At 38.8% G+C, this 24,506-nt stretch overlaps 1 protein-coding gene across 1 annotated transcript; it reads left to right on the top strand.

Annotated features, from left to right (window-relative positions):
- The first annotated feature begins 11,597 nt into the window (after positions 1-11,597).
- On the top strand, positions 11,598-16,952 carry ACTC1 (actin, alpha, cardiac muscle 1). Its single transcript, XM_027638023.1, has 7 exons — positions 11,598-11,645; positions 12,259-12,407; positions 13,411-13,735; positions 14,394-14,555; positions 14,668-14,859; positions 16,089-16,270; positions 16,624-16,952. The coding sequence occupies exons 2-7, from the start codon at positions 12,279-12,281 to the stop codon at positions 16,765-16,767; spliced, it is 1,134 nt and encodes a 377-aa protein (XP_027493824.1). The 5' UTR covers positions 11,598-11,645; positions 12,259-12,278; the 3' UTR covers positions 16,768-16,952.
- Positions 16,953-24,506: the final 7,554 nt, after the last annotated feature.

The following is a 24,506-nucleotide window of genomic DNA, read 5'->3' as shown; positions in this document are numbered from 1 at the left end:
AAACAAATACTATTTTTAAAATTTACAATTTTACAAATATATAATTTTATAATTTTATCTATTAATGGTATAAAAAATATTTTCCTCCTGCACCCCAGTGCATTGTCTTGTGCACACCCTTGGGTCCTTACCTCCCACTTGAAAACCACTGGTCTAAATATTCCTACAACAAGCATCGGTAGCCTCAAACACACTTCCTCCAAAGAGCACCTAACTTCCATAAGTATTCTTAATTTGTCATTATTTTTTCTGTAATTGAGAAAAGAAGGAGATTTTGTTACAGTTACAGAATATTTAACACAGCAGTAGAGTTAGTTGAAACAAAAATTTCTCTTCATTCATCTTTCTCTTCTCCATTTTTTTACCTTTCCTCTGTGTTTTTTGCCTATTCTTTTAATGTAAACAATGAAATACATTTACAAATCTGTCACCCTCTTACAGAAGCTCATATACAATTGTGCTACTAGGTTAGAAAGAATTCCTTTTATGTTCTAAACCAGGCCACAATTATTTCATTATTAAAAGTATAACAAAACTTCTTTTAACTTTATTCTGGCAGAACTTCTTAACCAGTTCTGTGGTAGTATTAGCACAGTGCTGGGACCACCGAATTTATGTTGAGCTATGATTTTCAACCCCCTTGTGTTCCTGTGTTCAAGATTGTATTTTTTTATTTTCATTTGAATACTGCAGAGATAATTTTCCTAAAGGTAGGGCCTCCAGTATTTAATTTCCTTTTGTTAATAATTGAACTCAGAATCTCACTACTCTGTGGCTTCAGGTGGGTATAACTGCTGAAACCAGCAGAGCTTTCTACAGCTTTCAAGCAGATCATCTTTGAATATATGGCTGAGCAAAGCAATTTCTTCATATTGACAACTATCTGTTTTTGTGAAAGTCATCTGTCAAACTGCATGCTCCAACACCCAGTAGAATGGGGTGATAAGTGGAAAATTTGAGGTGTACTGGAGCGGTTTTTTAGATTCATCAACAATTTCCTGTTTATCAGTTATAATCCGTACCTCATTGTCTCATGTATAGAAACCTCACAGGAATTCTAGGAGTTTAAAATTCACTAAGAAGCATGAGCATCTTCATTATAGCAAACTGGAAGACCTCTAAAGAGCTAGAAAACTACTGACTTTAGGACAGAGGTGGGTTGTTAGCTAGCCCAAGACTGTAATTACAGTGCATATTCCAGCTTTCTCTCTTAATGTTCAGGCTTTAAGGCCTCACTTGGTTTATATGCTTCCAGGCCAACTGTTCGAATTTTCAGAATATATTTAAACATGACATTTTCAGCATCCATCCTATTATTTATTTACCCTTGAATTTATTTTATGCTTGTATGGAAATTCACCTACTTCCTGGTGTTATAGAAATTGAGTCAACAAAATAATGTTTCAGTCACTTAGTTCAATATGACTAGTCCAGTTCCTGCTGGGCTTCAAACTCCTACAGTATGCTTTGAAGATGACAAATTAACAGGTTTGTAGGGTGCACAATGATTCATAATTCATGGTCAGAGGAAAAATGCTAGTTATAGTTCTACCAAATAAACATTAATTTATCCTTGTCATTTATACCTTTTATTTAACTATAAATATCTATTATCTCCTTCTTAATTTGATAGGAAACAATACACATAGACAACTCGTCTTGGGCTTATTCCAAAGCCTGTAAAGTCAATAAGAGTTTACTAAGATTTTTGGTGTGGTTTGTATCAACTCCTTAAACTTTCTTCTAAAAAATTTCTCTCAAACATATCATGTTTCTGAACTTGCTGTAGTTAATTCATTTTTCTTGCACTTGAGTACTTGAAACTCCCTGCATTCTAAGTGCAATAGTTTAATTCTTACAGCAGCCATTTAGATAATTTTCACTTGAGTTGTCATAGAGCCTTCACTGGGAACCAGCTTGACCACAAATGACATAAATATGAAATGTGCAGATGAGCTTCCTTTTCAGTTTCCAAAACTTTAGAAAAAAATTTACATTTCACGAGAGATTATGTATTTAAGGCCTTTACCTTTAAAATGATGTATTTTTTTTAAAGCATCATAGATTTTACTTGCTACTTTCAAAAAATATGGAGAGTGTGCTAAATGTAAGGTAGACTGAAGATACTGCAGTACCTAATTCTTAATTGCTTGTCACTCAGCAAGAATCTGGAGAATTGGCATAAGTGTGACAGTTCCACCTGTAATATGTGAGATGGCTTGGAAACCTCAGCAAGTAACTGTTCTTTTTTACTGATTGTTACTGAGTTATTTATCTTAGGGCCATTTTATCTCATTTTGAAAGTCAGTATGCTATCTTTGAAATTTTCTGCATGTCAAGTTATGTCGAATTTTAGTCTATCCAAGACATTTTGCACTGAGAAACAATTGCTTATCATGAGAGTCATTCCTCTGAGGGCAACCTTGTGGCCTGTAAGTTTTGATACTGTTTTGCAAAGTAGAAAAACATCTAGATTTTTATTGTGGTGACTGCTTTTGGTTGTATTGTGTGCATTATTTTGGAAAATATTTTATGGGGAAGTAATTTTTTCATGAACCATTGAATTGACATTTTTCTTTCCCTGAACATCTACTATGCTTAAGGCAACAGATTAAAACTGTATTTTCAGCAACATTTTCCCCAGTTGACTTAAATGATGAACTTTTCCCAATGAGATTTTACTGATGCCATCTGGTACTTTCTCTGATCTTGAATTATTGAGATTTTAGGTAGATTACCTGTTCCTTAAATATGCATCCTTTCAATTTTGACCCTTTTGATCAGAAGTTTTCCAGGGGTTTGTAACGGTTCAAACCCCACATGCAATGAATTATTGTTCCCAAGCTTAGGGTAGTTCCTTTCTGGCAATTCTTTACAGGTTGAATGACAATAACTAGAAATTTTACCTATGCTTTAGAGGTATTTTACCTTCCTTATTTATGGAAATATCTATTGCTGCTGCCCACAACTCTTATCTGCAGGATATGATGGACAACTTTATACAAAATGCTAATTGAAAATTGAATTTTAAACATCTTTGTATCAAGCATAAATAATTACTAAATTTGATGAGCCAGTAACAGGCCTTCCTATGTTAAGGATGACAGTATATGAAACAAAGTATTCCAGTACTTTGGAAATCCAGTAGTCTGTTCTACAGGCAACTCAGAAATGCCCTATTTTCTGTCATATTAATGAAACCTTAGTAAATGCTTATATAAAGTAAAGTCTTATATAAAACGGAGCCCTTTAACAAGAAAAATGAGGGAGACTGATTTATTTTTTCTGTAGTTAGAACTTTGGATTAATAAGTGACAAAATAAGTACTGGTAGAAAATATTTCCCATTGTCATTCTAGAACACTATTTAGAAAATTATTAAACCCTAGAACTAACCTCCTTTTAGTCTCCTGAAACTGTTTCCATCCCAAAGCATCCTGAATGGCTTAAAATGTGGTTTTGCTATTTTCATTTCAGTTGTACTCTTATTTTTCATTGTGGTATCCTTTTAGCCTGTATGCACATAACAGGAGTAGCTTAGTAAATGCTCTCTGAGATCTTAAAAGTCTGTCAGTACTGTTGTCATGTTACAAGTATATTTTATTGTTAAAATGAAAAATGTCAGTCTGGTATGGATCCTTATTAGTTGTACTGAATGCATCATGGGAATGCTGGGTTGAAATTAAGACACCATTACTGAATATAACTCATGGTAGGGTATTGATTTTGTAAATATTTGAGTATCCTTTATAAAACATACTATGCAACTAACTATTCATAAAAGCTAGTAAAAAAAATGTGCCTAGGCCATACCTGCACAAAAAAGGTACTCATATTATGAATTTCCTGTGAAAGTAAAATTCATCATCAGCTGACTGAAACTCCAGAAAATGGAACCCGTATTACATAACTATTCCTTCACTGGAAAGTCTAGATTTTTGAATTATGCTTACATTCTCTTTCTCTCTCTCTCTTTTGGCCATAAGGAGAAATGAATGACAGAAAGTGGATAAAATTTGCATTCATAACATGATACATAGTCACAATATATGAATTTATACTTTTAGTATGTTTTTTATATTACATAAACTCTGTTTATAAGGTAACTTTGTGAAAGCTTCTGCAACATTGTAGCCAATTGCTTAATTGCTTAATTGCTAATTGCTCAATTTTCAAGGGAATCTAATGATCACCAAGATTCCAGAACATTTTCATTTTGGTTATCACAGTTTTAGTTTTGATCTGTAAACTTTCATGTTTGAGATAATTTTCCATTTTTTGAAGAAGGTGAGATAAAAATATTTTTTCTATTTGTCTAAGGGGCAAAAATCCTGAAAATACTCAGAAACAAAATTTGGGAAAAAAATAGTTTCTATCAAATAAAATTTTTTCTTTGTAATTTCAATAGTGCTTTTCTGCAAAATAATGCTGTAGGTTTGTGGAGTTTTTCAACCTAAAGAAAATTAAATGACCTGACATGAGAGCATTCTTTGAAAAATGGAGTAGCAAACTTCTGGGGTAAAACATGTTTTGAAGAAGCTCTGTTTTTTTAGTAAGATAAATAATTTTTTCCAGAAAGTTCTGAGCCAGTGTCAGCATCCTCCAGTTCTGCTCTTGAATCCACTTACTGCAATGTTTTCTTTATATATCATGGTGCAGCTACACCCTTTGTTAATAATTGAGATGTTTTTATCTAAATCATCTTACAACTTCGCAAAATTGCATGTGGGAATCATCACATTTTTCTAAGACTCATCAAATATCTTTGTGTTCCTAATAGCATCAGTAGAATCCATTGGTCTTGTGATACAACATTTCTTCAGAAGGATATTGTGACAAAGCAAACTCTTTTTGTGTACACCACAGATTCAGAAAGCCTCATGTACTCGTATCTCAGAGCAATGGTGTGCTTCTTGCTTAATGGCGTGCTTCTGAAGCAGGATTCCATTCTTACATAAACTGTTAATTTCCAGTGTGACTTCAGTCAAGTCTCTTCGTTCTTCTGAACCTCAGCTTCTCATCTGTAAAGCAATACTTCCTTCTCACCTTGGTCTATGCAGATTAAGAATTGTTGCTCCTCCAGCTTTAACAAACAGTACAAGTAAATGCTTGAAGAGAGAGGTTAACAGAAAATCAAGTATTTGATAGTTTCCTTTGTTAAAAGTCAGTTCCTTAGCAAGAATGAAATTAAAATAGACTGCTTCCTTGTTGTTTTTCTTGTAATTATGAGGCGTCTGTCTCTGATTCTGGAAAACAAAAGGCAGCTGAGAAACAATCTGGATATTCTCACAGTACTTTGCAGCAGCTGGCAGATTCAGGTTCCTTTTGCTTCAAATTACTGAATCATTGAATCATAGAATGGCTTGCGTTGGGAGGGACCTTAAAGGCCATCCAGTTTCAACATCCCTGCCATGGGCAGGGATATCTTTCACTAGACCAAGTTGCTCAGATCACCATCCAACTTGGCATGTGACACTTCCAAGGATGGGGCACCCATGACTTCTCTGGACAACCTGTTCAGTGCCTCAGCACCTTCACTGTAAAGAATTTCTTCTTAATATCTAATCTAAACCTACTCTCAGTTTGAATCCGTTCCCCTTTGTGCTGTCACTATATGCCCTTGTAACAAGTCCCTCTCCATCCTTCTTGTGGGCTCCTCTCAGGCACTGGAAGGCTGCAATTAGGTCACCCCAAAGCCTTCTTTTTTCCAGGCTGAACAATCCCTATTCTCTTAGCCTTTCCTCATAGGAGAAGTAACCCATCCCTCTAACCAACCTGGTGGCCTGCCTCTGGATTCATTCCAACAGGTCAATGTCCTTCCTGTGTTGGAGACCCCAGAGGTGGATGCAGTATTCCAGGTGAGGTTTTATGAGACTGGAGTAGAAGGGCAGAATCCTGTCCCTTGACCTGCTGGCCACGCTGCTCTGGATGGCATCCCATCCTTAGGTGTGTCGACTGCACCACTCAGCTTGAACGTGGTGGTTGTGACTTAGAGACCTTGTAGAAGGACTTACAGTAGAGAACTAGACTACACTGGAAGGTTAAAGCAGTGTGCTGGAAACACCACCACTGGTAGTAGATTCGCGTCTGCTCATGGCACTGATCTGGTAGCACTTTGTGAAATGCTAAATTTGAAAAGCAATACATAGATAGGCTATGAAGTCCCGATCCCTTTCTATAGAACGTGACAGGTGCAGAATCTGTGGCAAAAAAATAAGAGCAGAATGAGCTTGGAGGAGGAGTGAGACATAAATCAGGATGAGGAAGTTCCTTTGGCTGCAAATTTTTGAGTCTATGTCTTGTGTTTTTTCTCTTTCTCGCTGTTCTCCTTTGTCATCTTTAAATATCTAGGTATTAATCTAAATAATGTATATAATAATTAAATATCTACTAAGATCCCATGTAATTTCATTACACTTCCTAGGTGACCATCCTGTTAATGTGAGCTTTTTACAGTCGCATATAAGAAGGAAATATAATTTAAATAAAAATGGTCACAAATTTTAGCCTTTAGCACTGATGGATTTTGGAAATATTCCTAATATAAGGTATTGTCCAATTCTCTTTAGTACATCTAGTAATTAGCAATTAGCCATTGCCTTTGGAATTTTTATGTGTTGACTCTGTGCTAGCAGCCAAATGATGATTGTGTGATACTAAACAAACACACACACAGTTATTTTTCAAGTTGTTTTTCATATTCCATTTTTTCTGATGTTTAGGTCAGATGTGTTTTCTAGATGGCAAAAACCCCCAACAACAGTAGAAATGAGATTTATAAATACTGATAGAAATACTGCACATTGGCTCTAATGTAGGGCAGGTATCTCTCAGAGACACTGCACAGGATGGGCAACCGAGATACATGCTGGCAACAGCCAAAGTGTTCTGAACATATTTCTGTTGTCTTGAACTACTCCTGTCCCTCTCTGCATAAAATAGCCTGAAGAGCCTAAATTACAGTGGTTTCCCTGAGCTACATTTTATTTCAGAGAAGACTGGTCTTCACACTATGAAATGCTGGAGTCCTACTCTGTCATGCCTGTCACACTGGCTGGTGAGAGATCCACAGCCATTCTGAAGCAAGACACTCTTCCTTCGCAGGCACACAGAATCTCCTGGCATGCTCTGAGCTCTCTTTCCCCTGCAAAAGGGTCATAATGGAAGTGAGAATCTCAACCTTTCTTTGTAAGTGACATGTGGTAAATAATACTTCTGGAGAGTCACAGACTTAAAAGCACAAATTTCTCTCGCTGCTACTCACCTCCACTTACACTGTCTGTGCCTAATTCTCTCAGCTTCATAACAAGATGTTTTAGCTGCATCTCTAACTCCCAGTGCGTACCTCATGATTCTATGCTTTCAGTGCACACTTAAGATGTTTTAGGTTAATTATAGATGTGCAGCAGTACATGAGTGAGTGAAAGACGCAGAGAGATGATAACAGCCTGCAACTATGTGAAGGGTTTAAATGCTGAGAAGACAAGGAATGTATTAACTATGAAACATGGGTTAGTACCAGGGTGAATGAGATATAACTAAGAAAGGGAAACACCCAAAGAATTCTCTGGAGAAGTTTGCCAGACAGCATGATTATTAAATTGGGAGGCTCTCCTCTAGGTGAAAGATTTCTCACTTGTGAGGTTCAAAACCTAACAGTTTAGTAGTTTCATAGGGAATAATTTCATACTGCTGCTGACTGCAGAACTGTCTTTTCTGGCTTCTCTTTATATGTCTGCATTTGCACACGTTCATAACTACACATGGAAAATATAGACATAGATATAGATAACCACATATGACTCCTTCATGACAGTGATTTTCATCATATATTGCATGTTTGGCATTTTCATTTCATCAGGATTCCTGCCCATCAGCAAGACTCTGCTGCAATGCTGCTTATATTTCTAAAGCCCATATAGCTCCAAACAGCTATCATGAGACACAAGAAAACCTGTCAGAGTGATATTTGCTTCTTATTCTTGAAAAAGTAAAATTTCTTCCAAACATTACACTGGCCTGAGGCTTAATAGAGGTAACATTTGGCTCTGTGCTAGGACAGATTTTATATGTCAACATCCATTGAATTTAGAAATAGCAGATTTTAAGTGAGAAGCTGTCTGCTCTAAAGCTTGCTAGGTCAGGGTATACTGCAATATTTTGGTGCATTATGTAAAATTTATTAATTTTATTGGAACATCTATAGGAAAAAAAATTTTGAATGCAATGTTAACTATTGTAAATGGTCTGAAGTCTGTTGTAATAAGTGTTCTATGCCTCAAAGATTTCAAAATCAAGGCTATATTTTTAAGCATTTTTTTTTTTTTAGTCTAATAGCAGTCATGAAGATTTCTGGGCATCATAAGATCACAATGTGATTTTTTTAATTCACATTTTTACCACACAGAGGTAAGAACTCATTCGGATTTTGGCTGCAGTCACAACAGTCTTGTTGGTTGAATAACACATCCAGTTTTGCCAATGTGCCTGTGTCTCATATATATATCTGTACACACACACACACACATTTTGCTCTCACATTAATAATTGTACACACTGAGGCTTCATTGAGGCTCCTGCGTGTTCAGACTGTTCTAGGGTACATGCAGATCACGCCCACTGCAGAGCTATCTGCTCTCCCAACAGCCTATACCGCCAGTGTTCCCTTTGTCTCTGGGGCCACTCCCAGAGACATGAGAAATGTACACAGCATGTGAGGACCCTGGTCAGTCAGATGCTAGTGTTTTTCCTCTAGATGACGTTGCATAACATACCTCAGTAGGTTTTTCTTCTTTGTTTGCTTATATGGTTTATTTGAGGTTGTAATAACACTTTATTGCAGAAAGCAAAATTATTTTGGCTAAAGGAGTGACTTTATCTGGGTAGTTTTCAAATGGCTACCAGGAAGCAAATGCGATTTTGGAATTCCATACTTTGTGTGGTGCCCTTTTCAATTGACCTTGTAATATATAGGAGTGTGTTGGTGTGTGGATTGGTGAGTTCTCAAGTGCATCGGGATCCTAGATATGAGTCCTGTTGGACTAGAAATTTAAAATTTGAGAAGATAGTAGAGAAAGCAAAAATTTAGTCAGAAAGTAAACAAGAAAATACAAACTGTTTTATTTAGATTTTGCAGTGAGGGTTGGCTCTGTCTCAGTGTCAGCAGTCTGTCTCTCTCTAGCCAAAGGGAATGTAGGATGTGACAGAGAGGGTCTGATTGAGGAGGAATTCAATGCAGCTATCAGCAGTGGTATTCTATGTAAATACTACAACACCTCTGAACCGAGGAACAGCTGAGATAACACTGTAAACTAATCTCTAGTGCTGGAGAAGCTGGCCAATCCCCTACAATACATGGTTTCTGTAGAAAAGATGTGCTAGGGAAAAAAAGAAGCAGATTTAAATTACATATAGCAACTTACCATGGAGTAAAATATGCTGACTGTTTAAAATTGAAAGCAGAATACAGTAAAGTATCTTTGTCTTCGAAATGGTGCTCTATGCCAGGGTGTATATGCTTATAAATCCTTGTATATATATGAATTCTTATATAAATACACAACAGCACTATCACTAAAATATTTCCAATTCTCTGTTACCTGAGCCTAATTAATTTAGATAAATATATACTCATTTGGGGGTTCTTATTCCACCATTATTGATTTTGGTCGATTTTCCACCAATACAAAGCAAACAAAGAGGCAAAGTTTGTCCAAAGAAGAGGCGCTGAAGCACCATGTTTTGCTGTTTTGACCTTTCATATTTCACAGACCTACACAGCCTTTCTTAGGTAGCTAAGAAAAAAAAAACAACAATATATACATATGTATATATACCCAGATATATACATGCATATAATATATATACTTATATATACTCACATATTAATTATACATACCTAACTCCATACACAAATAGTGTCTCACCTGTAACATGTTCTCTTTCATCAAGGCATTTAAAGAAAAGCAGGAGCTATCAATGGCCAAAAAGTTTGTTGCTACCATCTGTTTCAGAGTTGTGCTCATAATTGGGCACAACCCCAAGATAAACTGGGGTTGGGTGGAGCTAACCACATTATTAATTGTGCTAGAAACAAAGTAACAGATCCCACTATCTCCAATTTCAGAAGAAATTAAAGTCTGAGGGTCTCTGACGCCCCCTTTGGATACCGTTTAGAAATAAATAGTCAGTGATTTCAAGTTGTCGCACACTTTGTCAGAGCCAAACCACAGTGCAAAGGTCGCTCTTACACCAACACCCCTCAAAGCCCCCAGACTGCAAGTTGGGTTGCATTCACAGGCTCTTTCCTTCTACCTAATTTGTGATGTAGATAGCCATGTGACACCAGCCCTTGTATGGCACCTAATAAACTGGACCTGTGTTTAAGCAGTTGATCCATTTGAGTGTTCCCCTCTTCATCTTTGCATCTCACCATTCCCTTCCGTCTCAAACCTTAATTCTTCCTCCTTCTTCCCACATTGTGTCAGAGGCAGACATGGGGCAGCTTACAAGACGAGCTCCTGAAGGACACTGTACTCTGTGTTATAATGAGTTTCTCTGGGACACAAGTTGACAATCTCTGCCTTCACATACCAGGGCAAACCCACACAAAGGATGCTTCTCCAGTCATTCTATTTTTAACAACAACAAAAAAAGTCCTGAAGACACATGGATTTTGTAGGTTCCACCACTGGAACAAATTATCAATGTGGATGTTTCAACAACTGAGCAGGAAAACAACTGTCACATTACATTAATACCATAGCTGTTTTTTGTCCAAGCTCTCATCCTCCACCCTAGACATATCACTATCTGTTACTGATCCGGTGTGCATTAAAAGAGCAAAAATGGAGAGTTTAAGTATATGCGTATTAACATAAATGAGCATATTAACATAAATGAGGAGATTCCATTTTGTGCTATAGATGTCAGCCAAAAGTGGAGAAAAGGACATTTTTTGCTGCATGTGCTCATCAAAGTTTAAAAGAAATTGAGTGTGCACTGCTCTTTCCTAAGGCAATACAGGCAGCATCTGCTGCCTCCATGCAGAAGAGGAGCCTCAGTTGTTGGCACTGAAGTAACCTCATGGCTCGTTGATTAAATAGGAGCTGGAATGGCTTTTTTTTTGGTGGAAAAATGAAAAGCCGGGGTAGAAAACACCCGTGAGGCTTCCCTCGCACCCTCCACCAAGCCCGAGCATCAAGAGTTTAAGGCTCTGCGTTCCCGGCTGCACCTGAGCCGGTACTCGGCGGGCGCTGACCCCGCGGGGCTCTCGACGGGGCCGGGGCCGAGCCGGGCTGCGGGAGCGGCCGGGAGGGCGGCCTGGGAGGCACCTCCCTACTCCGGTCCCGGAGGCGCTGACCCCCGGGGGCTGCGCGGGGCTCCCTATTTGGCCATGCGGCGGGCCGGGGGCGCGCTGCCCCGCGCTGCCTTACATGGGTCGGGCGGCCGGGGCTGGCCGGGCTCCATTCATGGCTGCGCGGCCGCTCAATGGCGCGGAGCCGACCAAATAAGGAGAAGGTGGCTGCCCCGTCCCGCGGCGGCCCTCGCCTACGCTGACCCTCGGGGGGGTATAAATTGGGGTGTCTCCGCCGACCCAGCACCTCGGGTCTCCTCTGCAGCCCCCCCGCCGCCGGTGCTGGTCTGGTGAGTACCGCGACAGCAGCGGGGCGGGCAGGGAGGGACTGGATGGGACGGGAGGGGACAGGATGGAAAATATGGATGGGAGGCACTGCCGGGCGGCGAATGCCGGTCGTGCAGGTGCAGCCGGGCCTCGGCCCGTGCACCTCGCGGCTCCACGTTGTTTTTGCCGGGGGCACCGCCTGCCCCGTTCCCGGCCGCGCCCTGCGCAGCATCGACCGCCGCGGTCCGACGGGGCGCGACGCTTCGCCGCCGGCGAAGTGTTCTGGGCAGGATAGATCTTTTCGATTTATTTTCTCCCGTTTCTTTGTGAGGCCCGAGGGTACCGCTAATGACGCCCTAATTGAATGTCCTGCAAGCTGGGGCGGCTTTTAAAGCCCGGAGAAGAAAGCAGTCGATTCACTACGTTTAGAGCTCTACCCACGAGCATGACTGAGCCATCGAGCATCCTCCCTAGACGAGTCAAATTTCCCGCTCCCTCCGGAGCAATCCGTGTGCCGCCGCCGCCGGTGGTGCCCTCCGGGATGTCGGACGGGAGAGCGCCGAGAAGCCGCCTGAGGGCTCGTCGGGGCCCGGCGGCAGCGCCGGGGTCTGAACTAGCCACCGTGCTATTTTTCAGGTCCGTGCTTTCTTCCGAAGATGTGTGACGACGAGGAGACCACCGCACTGGTGTGCGACAATGGCTCGGGGCTGGTCAAGGCGGGCTTTGCCGGAGACGATGCCCCCAGGGCCGTTTTCCCGTCCATCGTCGGCCGCCCGAGGCACCAGGTAAAATACAGAGGCAAGACCGGGGCAAGACAGACCCTTCCCCCTCTCTCCAGACGTCGCCTCCCCTTGCCCCTTCCCTCCCTAGTTCTTCTGTCCTGTCCCAAATACCCTGCCCTTTCATCTGCTCACCTCTGCGATAATACTAGGAACACATTTCCAGGTCTCTCCAGCACTTCCCTCAACTTCCCTGTTTGACTGTCCCATATCTCCTTTTTCTTCTATAATTTCTATGGTAAAAAGTTCATAAACTTCATAATGCTTTTTTCTTTTTTCTTTTTTTTTTTTTTGTAATTAAAACATTTGCAATTTATATTTTATCATGAATAAATTACAGCTAAGGTTCCATAGTAATATGGAGTATCTTCCTTCATAGGATCCGAATTTCCCTCTGTATCTTCCTTTTTACAAACTCTATTTGTATCTTTTCCTGCTCGTGATATTGTGCATTTTATTTTCAGTCAAAATTTTGGACCAGAAAGAAGCAATTGAAAATAAGATGTGTATTAAAAAATGGGGGAAAATCCTTTCATCTGATGGAAGGAAAAAATATTTTATGAGAAAACATAAAATTCTGTTGACTTAATATTTTAATAATGTTAATTTCTTTTCCAAAACAACTTTCTGGTTGTATGACTGTTTGTACCTTTCTTGAAAATAGCATAGTTAGAATTATAGAATCACAGAATATCTTGAGTTGGAAAGAACCGACAGGGATCATTGAAGTCCAACTCTTGGCCCTGCACAGGACAGCCCCAAGAATCACACTGTGGGCCTGAGAGTGTTGTCAAAATGCTTCTTGAATTCTGTCAGGCTTGGTGCTGTGACCACTGCCCTGGTGAGCCTGTTCCAGTGCCCAACCACCCTCAGAGTGAAAAACCTTTTCCTAACACCCAACCTAAACCTTCCCTGACACAACTTCATGTCAGTTTTCTGCAAGGTAGTTGTTTGACCTCTGTGATGTTGTCTTCCTCCTACAATGCTTTTCCGTATTTTCTTCTCTTAGGGTGTTATGGTTGGTATGGGTCAAAAAGATTCCTATGTGGGTGATGAAGCTCAGAGCAAAAGAGGTATCCTTACTTTGAAATATCCAATTGAACACGGCATCATCACCAACTGGGATGACATGGAAAAGATCTGGCACCACACTTTCTACAATGAACTCCGTGTTGCCCCTGAGGAACACCCTACTTTGCTCACAGAAGCCCCCTTGAACCCTAAAGCTAATCGTGAAAAGATGACCCAGATAATGTTTGAGACCTTCAACGTACCTGCTATGTATGTGGCAATCCAAGCTGTCCTGTCCCTGTATGCCTCTGGTCGTACAACAGGTAAAATAAACAAATAAACACTACTTAGATATTTCCTTTCAGGAACTCTTCTTCCTTCCCACTCCAAAAAGGAAGAAAACACACTGTAATTCATTCAATTTTACAGAAAAATAGGTATTTTTAGTTTGTAGTAATTGATGTTAACAGTGGCAGAAAAGCCAGTACCAAATAATCTGTGGAAAGAACAATGTGGACCTATCTGCATTGCTTTTGAAGAGGCACCCTGGAACTGACTCTGCCACTGCTTGTTGTGGCACAAATGAGGAGAACTCCCTGTGGAGATACTGCAGTTACAACAAGTGTTACACCAGGTTAAGGGTTTAAACTGGGTCAAAGGATGCCCATTATTGGATCAAGACAGTGACTATTGCAAATATTCTTACTGCTCAGTGTAGTAGCAGTGGAAGACTTCTCATATGGATTAGCTTAAAATATGTACGGATCAAGTGTTTTGTGGGAAAATTCACACCAAACAGGAATGTACAGGCAAGAAAAGGCAGAAGGAATTAGAAAGATCTTTATGACTAAAATAGAATGATGCTCCTTCATGTTGCCTGAAAAATCCCCAATTTTGTTGTGTTTGTTGCTACATACTGTGCCTAAGGGTTCTAAGCATTTGCTAGGTGATTCCAGCTGCTCTCTGAAATTTCTCTCCCAGGTATTGTTCTTGATTCTGGTGATGGCGTCACCCACAATGTACCTATTTATGAAGGTTATGCTTTGCCTCATGCTATCATGCGTCTGGATCTGGCTGGCAGGGATCTGACTGACTACCTCATGAAGATCCTCACGGAGCGTGGCTACTCCTTTGTGACAACAGGTCAGTCCTTCAGCTTTTCTCTGCTATGAAAATCCTCATTCTCTCTTGGTCTATTGTCTTTCCCTAGTATTTTGTTTATCCAAAGTTTGATTTGATTCCCATATATCTGCAGCTGAACGGGAGATTGTTCGTGATATCAAAGAGAAATTGTGCTATGTCGCACTGGACTTTGAGAATGAAATGGCCACTGCTGCCTCTTCCTCCTCTCTGGAAAAGAGCTATGAATTACCTGATGGTCAAGTGATCACGATTGGTAATGAACGTTTCCGCTGCCCTGAAACCTTGTTCCAGCCATCCTTTATTGGTAAGTGTTCCCAGGAAATTCTCCTTTCTGTAGGGGGTACAAATGAATCAGAAGATTTAGAAGGTGCCCCAATCCTCTTCCTGATTATCTAAATTTGGCACAGAATTAAACACAAATAAATAATTATTTAGATTCTTTGGTCCCTGTAAGATGTGCTTGATGTGAGCTCATCTGGTAATTAGCTGAGTTCTGGGCTTTTGTTGCAAGTTTTGAATCAGGTTTTAGGGTCACAATTTTTTACTGATAAAACATACAGTTAGTATATCATCATTAGGGAGTTGAATTCCATCATCTTTATGGGTATTTTCCAACTCAAGACATTCTATGATTCCGTGTCACTGATGACAAGAATACGTTTCAGTGCTGTATTTGTAAGGCTTACACTCAAACCAGTATCTGACTCCATGAAGTAATGTGCCAGAGAGGGGAAGAAAACGGAACGAAGGTGTGTGTATATTTATATGCACTGTAATTAAACATTGCCATGGTCAAGATGATAAGCTTTGCTGTTTGTGCGTGCAGCTGACGGATACAGCAAATGTTTATACTCTGAAGTCCTGAGCAATGCATGCAGTTGTTCGTCAGCTGACATCTTTCTGTGGATCCAATGTCAGCCCTTTCAGGAAGCACCTGTTGAAATTAATAAGTTGGAATGCAACCTACAAACACTTGCTTCTTGTTTCTTTTTCCTTACTGTCAAGTGCTATTATCTTATTCCATGTCATGGTTATGTCTTGCTTTGACATTTCTAAGCAAAATAGACTGTATTTTGAGTTGACTGAAAAAGAAATGAAATTACTATTGTCTTCTTTAGTTCTAATTCAACTGTTCTCATTGTCTTTATTGCTTTCTTTACTATATTCACCTAATGCTTTTTAGTGAGACTAACATAACCTGATACTCATGTTCTCTTCTATATAACCTTCCATTGCCATATATCAAATGAGTTTATCTCATGTGTCTACTTCTTCTCCTACTGTATATTTTGTGTACCTTGTCTTTACACAAGCATTATGATTCTTACCTTTTCTAACAAATAATTTTCATTTTCTAAGTCAGTTCTGTAGTTCTATTTCTTGTATTTTTCTATAATACTTAATAATCAGTAAATAATTTTACAACAAAAATTCACAGAAGTTCATATTAGTGATGAAGAGAAATGCTGAGATTTCTTTTCATGAAGGCCTCTTGTACAATTTACTGACCTGCTGTATTATTTTTTTCTCAAGGTATGGAATCTGCTGGTATCCATGAAACTACCTACAACAGTATCATGAAGTGTGATATTGATATTCGTAAGGACCTGTATGCTAACAACGTCCTCTCAGGTGGTACAACAATGTACCCTGGCATTGCTGATCGCATGCAGAAAGAAATCACTGCTCTTGCTCCTAGTACTATGAAGATCAAGGTAAGGAATTTGACTCTGTACTTTGAAACGTGGATAAAGATGGAGAAAATGTCCACATCATTAAACTGGGATATAAGAATAACTCAGAAGTAAGATCAACAGCTGATGGACAAATGAGCAGAAATTCCATTTAAACAGAATAATTATATTGGTTAGAAGCAGATGTTAAAAAAACCCAACAGTTATATATTTTCTTAAGGAACATTACATGTATTGTAACAGCTGCTGAAGATCAATACTATTATAATTGCAAAGTTCTTTACTTACTTAAGAAAATATCTAGTGGTTTGTAGCATTGGTGATTTGGGTTCATTGTTCAGAAACGAGGATTTTGTTGCTTTTCTTTATCCTAGATCATTGCCCCACCTGAACGCAAGTACTCTGTCTGGATTGGTGGCTCCATTCTAGCATCTCTGTCCACCTTCCAGCAAATGTGGATCAGTAAACAGGAGTATGATGAAGCTGGTCCATCCATTGTACACCGCAAGTGCTTCTAAGCACTTTTCCCCTCAATTTACTTCCCACTCAGGATGACGACAATGTGCTTCTTGGAGTCTTCTGGCAAACCTTCCTGAACTCTTCAGTCATTGTACAGTTTGTTTACACACCCGTGCAATTTATTTGTGCTTCTAATATTTATTGCTTTATAAATAAACGAGATCTGGGACTTGCAACCTACAAATTATTGTCTTTTGTTTTATTTTAATTATTTTTTTGGTCAAAAAAAGGAGACTAAACACCTGGGATTTGGAAACTCCCATTAGACCTATGGATTTTTTTACTGCATCCGTGTCCTAACTGATATAGGCATATTAGGTCATGGTTTTCTATTAGTAAGAATTTATATTTTATCATTTTAATTTTGAAACCTGAAACAAAAGGAGCATTATATATCAAGGCTTATAAAAAACTAGCCTTGAGGGTAGACCCAGAAAGTGGAACAAGTGAAAAGAAACCTCTCATATTCACTCATTCAGTTTAGAAAGATTTTTCTGTTGCATTTATTGTAATCCAGACATTTTAATGTTTATTTATTAAAAGCCAAAGCTTCTATAAAGAATTATGTTAATACATTTAGGATCTGATTTATAAATATTTAGCTCAATCCTAAAGAGTCATAAAATTGTTGTCTGTGGGCTATCAATATTTATGACAAAACATTAATTAAAACTGACAGCTTACTCATTTTCTCCCATATTTTCAAAGCCAGAAATAAAGAAGTCTTTATTTTACTAATACACAAGAATCAAACTCTTGCTGCATAATTACAGCAAATTGTTATAATCACAGTTCTTTTCACATCATCATTCATATGTCTTAGGCAATTTGTAATCCTTAATCTTTGCTATCCCTTCTTGCTATTTGACCCAGATACTAAAATCATAAACAGCATACTTCCCATGGGCTTTTGTGTTCCTCGTGGTGGCTTTTTATGACTGGGCTCTTCAATTTTTCTAAAAAGTAGTAACTAAAAGGTAAGGTACAGAATGATCTAGGACATTTTCATAGAAGTAATGTAACTAGTCTGTGTCATAGTTTGAACTATGTACACACTGGAGTTTACCTAGTTTTATTTTGGAAACCAATTAAAACATTTATCAAACTGTGTATGTAGTTAGTTAGGCAAGTGTCATTGGAGCTGTTTGAAAAGATAAGATTTTATACTCCAGTGCTAACTTAAAAAAAAAAAGGCAGTTTACACATTTGCAGGGAAACTTTCTGTTCCTCTTACCTCATATTTTCTTGAAAGGCATTAAAAATTGACATTAGATGTGGTCTGTGATTAAGTAGAATTCATTTTTCTCTTTTAACACAGGAAGGTGTATTTAGTGTTTATTTCCAATTTACTTATTGTTAGAAGACAATTTACTGGGGTGTGGTGCCACTGTAATTGCCTACCATCCACTTGGAACTGAAATACTCAGGATGGAGTTGTCAAATAAAAATAAAACACATTTTACAGTCTAAACATACATTTAAGTATTTTAGACAAACATAAAAATGAAATTACAATGGTGTGAAAATTTAAACATGAATATGAATTACTCATTCTCACACTGCACACAGTATTACGGAATTGTTGCAGCAAATAGGCCGTTTCACAATAAAATACAAGTTCATTAACTTGTGAATCTGTTAAGGCAGGTCAACAGCCTACACTGTTCTCAAGAAGGTTCCAGGGAAGGGAGTTACTCTGAAGTTCACATAAAATGGAGAAATTTTGTATGTCTTGAAAACGTGGGAACTTTTCCAGATTTTTGGATAACAAAAATTTAATTGCTCACATTTAATGATGTTTGCCAATGACTTTTGCATATTGTTGTTCAGAACCATTGCACTTTTTTTGCTTGGTCTTGCTTGCTAATTTGGAAGATTTATCTGGGCAGAAAGGTTATCTCATGTATTAGTGTGAATTAATACTGGACATAAATTGCAACTAATTGGAGCTTAAAATGTTAAGCAAGTATGCAAAAGGGCATGCTAAGTCAGGCCCAGTGAATGCCTGACTTGGCTGACTCTGATAGGTCAGGAATGGCAGGCAACAGCTGGCACCACATTCACAGCTCTGATCAGGGATTCACTATTGAGCATGTGGGCATGAGGAGAGAATTGAAGGAAGCCACTGATTGAAAAAATTCCTTCCATAGACATTCTGGGGTTTGTAATTCGCAGTTTATGAAAATGGATATGAGCAGCAAGGATTGTGCAAAATAGTGGTGTGCTTGCATATAGATAGGACAGGACTACAAAGTAACAATGCCTTAAACTTTTTCTCTTCTTCCTGCATTTTTCCAGATGTATTACTTTCTAATGCAACAGTACACATTTTGCCATTGAAAATTACATATTCCTACTCAGTGCAGTGAAAACTAGTAATTCAGTGGGATGGGAGTTATGATAACTATTTATGGAAACAAAACTAGATCTAATTTGATTGAGAGGAATTTGACTGTTAAGTCACTTAAGCTAGGATTCAAAACACTGATGAGAGATGCCACTGCTAAACTTTACCCTCTGTTTACATTTTGCAACAAACCTTAATGAAGATGGTGGAATGGGATGCAGAAAATAACTGCAGAACACCTGTATGAAAAGCAGTAAAACTATTTCCAATATTTCCTTGAGAAAGGTATATTAAAAACCATCTGTACCCAAACCTAGTTGTGATCATCAGTCTTCACCTCTGAAACACCTCAGGTAGTGAAGACATTGACACAAATGTGAAGACTAAAGTATCACAGCTAACCTTTGCTGCTTTTGATAAGATTCTCTTTCAATGGAAGAAGGAAACTTGATGTTTAGCCAGATTGTAGATTCAACACACACATTTTGAAAAGCAGTGTGGATATATGGCAAAAGATCTGTCTACCACACTGAAGGGTGTTCTGTTATTTGACTTTGCAGCTCCTTATTACTCTGTACATACTATGGAGTGGAAGAAATTCTGTGGAAGTCAGTCTGACGTGATTTTTAAGCTACATAAAGAAGCTTTATTCAATAAGAAGGGCTAAATAGTATTAAGAAATACTGACATACATCAGTAAGAGCTGAGACAAAATCTTATTGCAGCCAGAACAACACTGCCCAGTACTCCTGCTTTTGACTGAAGGGCATTGAGGTATTACCACTGCTACCTGACCCTCAGATATTACAGAAAACTTTCTTTGTAGTTTAAGAAGCATGTTAGAGGTTGAGGAGTATTGAGAATTATGATCAAAACACAATGGTTGCAATATCTACATGAAGTATGTGCTAAGGATCTGAAAATACTGTGATTCTGCTTAAAAAGATGGATTTTTTTTTTAAGGGAAATAAGGAGATGTTTCAGAATTCACTTGTTAATGCTTTTTCCTTAAAATATTGGTAGGAGGGTCATAAATTTGATAGAGTTGTCTACTTTGCACTAATTGTCTCTTAAAAGGCTGTTTTAGCTAAAGCTTTAAAAAAGTCACCCTGAGGCAAAGCACTAATATAAAAGTTTTTGGCTTGAATAATTGAATTCTGTAGAGGGATAATTTTTTAAATGTAGAATAAGAGTGTTTTATATTTATAGCATTAGGTGACTCTAAATGTATGTGACAGTCAGAATAATCTACAATACTAACACTACTTTAGGAAACAAATAGATAAAACCTGCTGGTTGGATAAATTGTGTGTAAGGCTGAGGCAGAGATTGATGCTTGCTTCCAGTAACAGCTGAACTCTGAAGCATCCTGTAACACAAGTCTCTGTCATTATCAAGACACAGGAAAACGAAAAAACTTATAAAATTGAGCGATTAGTAAATCTCACTCATTACACTTCAGAAAGAAGCAATTCAGGCAGTTAATATACTACCAGTTACCTTTGCTTTTTCTCCTGAGGATGGCTATGATTGCTGAAACTTAAAAAGTCACCATACAGAAATGTTAATAATTGGAAAAATTTAATTATGCTGCTATATAATTAAAGAATGGATTTATTTATGCGTAAGCTGTCCTGTGTGACTAATGTTGTTGAAATCAAACAACAGGTATTAGCAGAAGTTAATGTACCTGGTGGTAATTTTATGTCTCATCATAAAGAAAGAATTTACAAAACACAATATATGTTGTCTACCAAATACAAGGTAGTATGCTCTTGCAGAGGAGATGAATTGTCTTTTATAAACATTCTTTTATCAGGAGATGTATGTACATACAGAGAAAAAAGTGGATGAGGAATAGCATAAAGCTTTATTGACATAGATTTACATAGCATGTAAATGATATAATAAGTCTGGGAAGGTACCAGACAAGATGAAGGTAGCAAGCAAGTAAGGAAGAGCTTAAAGATTAGTTCTGAGTCTCTAAGACTCTCTGGTTTACATCACCAGAAAGGGAGATTAACATTATAATTGACATTATCGTTGTCAATGATAATGAGGACTACATGAGCTTTGTTTGCAAAGGGTCCCAAAAGCCTTATGAGCTACACCATGGCTTTTGGGCATGCTTTTGCAAAAAGGCAGTGTCCAAAGGGAAATTGTGGAGCTCCTGGATGTTAGAAAGGGCTTGTAACTCCTGCTCTTCTAGAGAGTGAGTGAAAATGGGAGAGTGGAAATGCAGTAGCACAGCAACTCCTGCCGTGCATTCATCCCCTTCTCCCACCTATTTGTAGCTGGTTGCGGCTGCCTCAGCTGACGTGAGGAAGCAAACAGGTGAAAAATGTAGTTAACTGCTGTCTGGGGGGCACATATTGCTAGGCCAGTAGATGTGGGGAGATCTTCCACAGCATCCAGAAACACTGGGATTTTACAGTAACTGCTATCAAGGAAAGAAGAAAAATTTAGCAAATACAAGCCATATCCTCATGTTTATGTAACGGATGAGTTTTGACACGAAATTTCACATTAATTCTTATTCATTTCTTTTTTTTGTATATGTAAATTATTTTCTAGACACAGACTTCTGCATTCAAAACCTGTCTCTGTTTTATATTAAAAAAAACAAACCAAAAGACAAACCCAAAGAGAATAAAAAACATTAACCTTAAGAAAATCATCTGCTTTGGGTCTGTGTGTATGTCTGTGTTTGTGTGTGTGTTTACAATGCTCTAATTTTCGGATTAGCTAGAAGGGAGAAGAATTCTTGCAGAAATAGAAATCTCAGCAGATTTTAAAGACAAACCTCTGAACAAGTAATAAGAAAAAAAATTTTACTCTTTACTTCTTTAGCAAGAATTATGCCTTGAATTTAGAATGCAAAATGAGTGTTCCTTCCTTCTCAAGAAACACCACCTACAGGAAACCATGGTTTTCCACTAGTTAAATCAAGGTCATTACCTGTCTGTGGCATTATTTTGGGTAAAAGATTAAAAGAAATCATCTCTTCCTCAGTATTCTATTACGGGAAACACCTTCTTGTTCTAAACTTCTGACTTCGTTATCTAGCATTTCAGTTTGACAATTTGAGTAACTGATTATTGAGATTAATATCATTAACCAATTGAGTTACTAATTCAACACTGGTTGTGAATTCAAGTTCATTATGACACTGTTTCATTCATATTTAAAACTCTAGGTTCATAGAAGACAGTCTCTTTGTATATATACAAATATGAGTTGTGTAAAATACAATTAGTGGTTTTATTCTTACAAACATTAATGGTTTCTTTGATCTGTATTTAAAAAGCCATACGTATTTGCAGGGATGAATATATAGTAGGTATTTACTAAATGTCGCAATCCATCATGAGATACTGCAAAATGCCCAGATACTCTTTTAACTTGTAGTGTAAGATATTGCAAAAAACAGAACCTTTAATACGTGATGCACTTGTTTACAAAAATGATCTCAGGCCTTACTAGTTGTACTGGTGTGGAAATAATTTCAGATTTATTTTTGATTGAATTCAAGCTGTCTTGTGCAGCTCAGTTCTGTATGGAAACCAGACAAATCACAGTAATGCAGTAGCTTTTGATCTTTTACCCTTATATTTTGGCAGCTAAGCTGAATAGACTTTGAAAGAGACTTACATGGAACTGATATCTTCACTGTATGTAGGAAAATGATTTATGCGATATTTTCTCTTGCATTTGTTTCTGGATTCTCCAAAGTGTTTCTTGTAATAACATATTGTAGTGGTTTAAACCTTGTTTTCCCCCAGAGGCTAAAAAAATGGTAAAACCCCAAGGGGTGGAAACCCCTGGAAGTTTTGAAGTCTTGTCCAATGAGCGCTCCTGCAAAATGTAAACATACCACAAGCAAACGGAAGAGAAGAGTGGTAATTTTGGTAGTAGTAGAAAGTAACCATGTTCTGACTGCCACGAGGAAAGGGGCACGGAGTCCCTTGGGCCTTCTGGGGCCGCCCCCCCACCCCAGGCTGGGGGAGCTGCAGGGACCTGGAACAGCATAAAGCTGGGCTACGTGCCTGTAGTTATGCCGGGAGATGTTTTCTCCACCATGGGCAGCAGAGACAGAGCAGCAACAGCAGCAGCAGAAGCAACACTGGCTGGAGAAGGTGGCAGAGAGCCAGGACAGATAAGAACTGAACTAAACAGCAAACGGCATGCACTGCAGAGAGGACTCCTGGAAGGAGACAGAGAGCCAAGAGAGAGCCAACAGCAGCAGATGAGAGCAGAACTAGCTCTACAGAGAGAGAGCTGGGGTAAGAACTGAACCAAAAGACCCCAGACTCCTTTGAGATCCCTCCAAAAATGGAGGGGGTGGACTCTTACTGATTAGAAGTCCTAGATGGAGTATAGGAGCTGAGAAGCTCAAAAGTGTCCTGAAGCTGGACCAGGACGGAGAAGGAATGTGGGGGGGAAGTTGACCTTGGCCCCCGCCCCCCTGCTGCTGGCAAGCCTGGCAGCCTGAGACGGAGCACAGGAGCTCTGGTAGAACTCTTGAGGCAAAGGCTTGCAACTGAATGCTGCCCAAGATATTCTGACTCAGGGGTGAACCCCTGAGGAAGGGACTTTCACGAAGATGCCCCTGCATTTCATGATATACCTGTGGTGAAGCGAGTCTTGTCCCTGCTGGTAGTCCACAGGTGAGGCCTTCGCTTGGAGTCGAAGGAGAGCTGAGGGGCTTGGAGACCCCCTTGTGTGTACTGAAAAGAGATCCAGCTACAACAACCCAGTTGCAACTGCTGCATGGAAGACAGATGAGAAGAACCTGCTGCCTTAGAAGAGACTCCTGCTTTGAGACTGGAAGGGATCTGTTCTTCTTCCCTCTTGGACTTTTATTTGGAGGGGAGAAGAGATCTGATCCATTGTAAATACTATATGTCATGGTAGAGAGAGTTGTGATCATGTGTATAATGTATTATGATATTTATTTGTACAGTCATTGTAATATATTCCCTTTCCCCCATTCTGAGTCTGGCGTGTTTTGTCTGGAAAGAATCACCCCACATTAAGTTGAGATGTGGGAGGGGGACTAGGACTAGGGAATTAGGATTTTGGGGTATCTCAAACCATGACACATATATACACAGAAATATATTTACACATATGTATGCATATATAGGCATACAAATACTATCCCTAAACCTTCTCTTTGATTTTGCAATGGAAGAACATCCCTGACTTGGTAAGAAGTTTCAGAAACCATGTGTGTACCTCACAGAAAGAGTCCTCCCCCCCCAGAGAATTAGGATAGTTAAAGTTGGAAGAGCAGGTATTTCTGGTCAGAAACATCACAGATGTATTTGACTAAGATAAAACTGTGGATATTTTGAGGCCCTGTTCCTAAGACAGAAGTTAATTCCTGAT

Source organism: Corapipo altera, unplaced genomic scaffold (assembly GCF_003945725.1).
Source record: "Corapipo altera isolate COAL_440 unplaced genomic scaffold, ASM394572v1 23, whole genome shotgun sequence".
Lineage (NCBI taxonomy): Eukaryota > Metazoa > Chordata > Aves > Passeriformes > Pipridae > Corapipo > Corapipo altera.
The sequence above is the reverse complement of the archived record's forward strand: the minus strand, read 5'-3'. Positions and strand labels throughout refer to the sequence as shown.

Coding starts and splice junctions, on each gene's coding strand:
- ACTC1 (XM_027638023.1), top strand. CDS start 12,279: ATGTGTGACGACGAGGAGACCACCGCACTGGTGTGCGACAATGGCTCG. Junction 14,556..14,667: donor CTACTCCTTTGTGACAACAG/GTCAGTCCTTCA, acceptor ATATATCTGCAG/CTGAACGGGAGATTGTTCGT. Junction 16,271..16,623: donor CTAGTACTATGAAGATCAAG/GTAAGGAATTTG, acceptor TCTTTATCCTAG/ATCATTGCCCCACCTGAACG.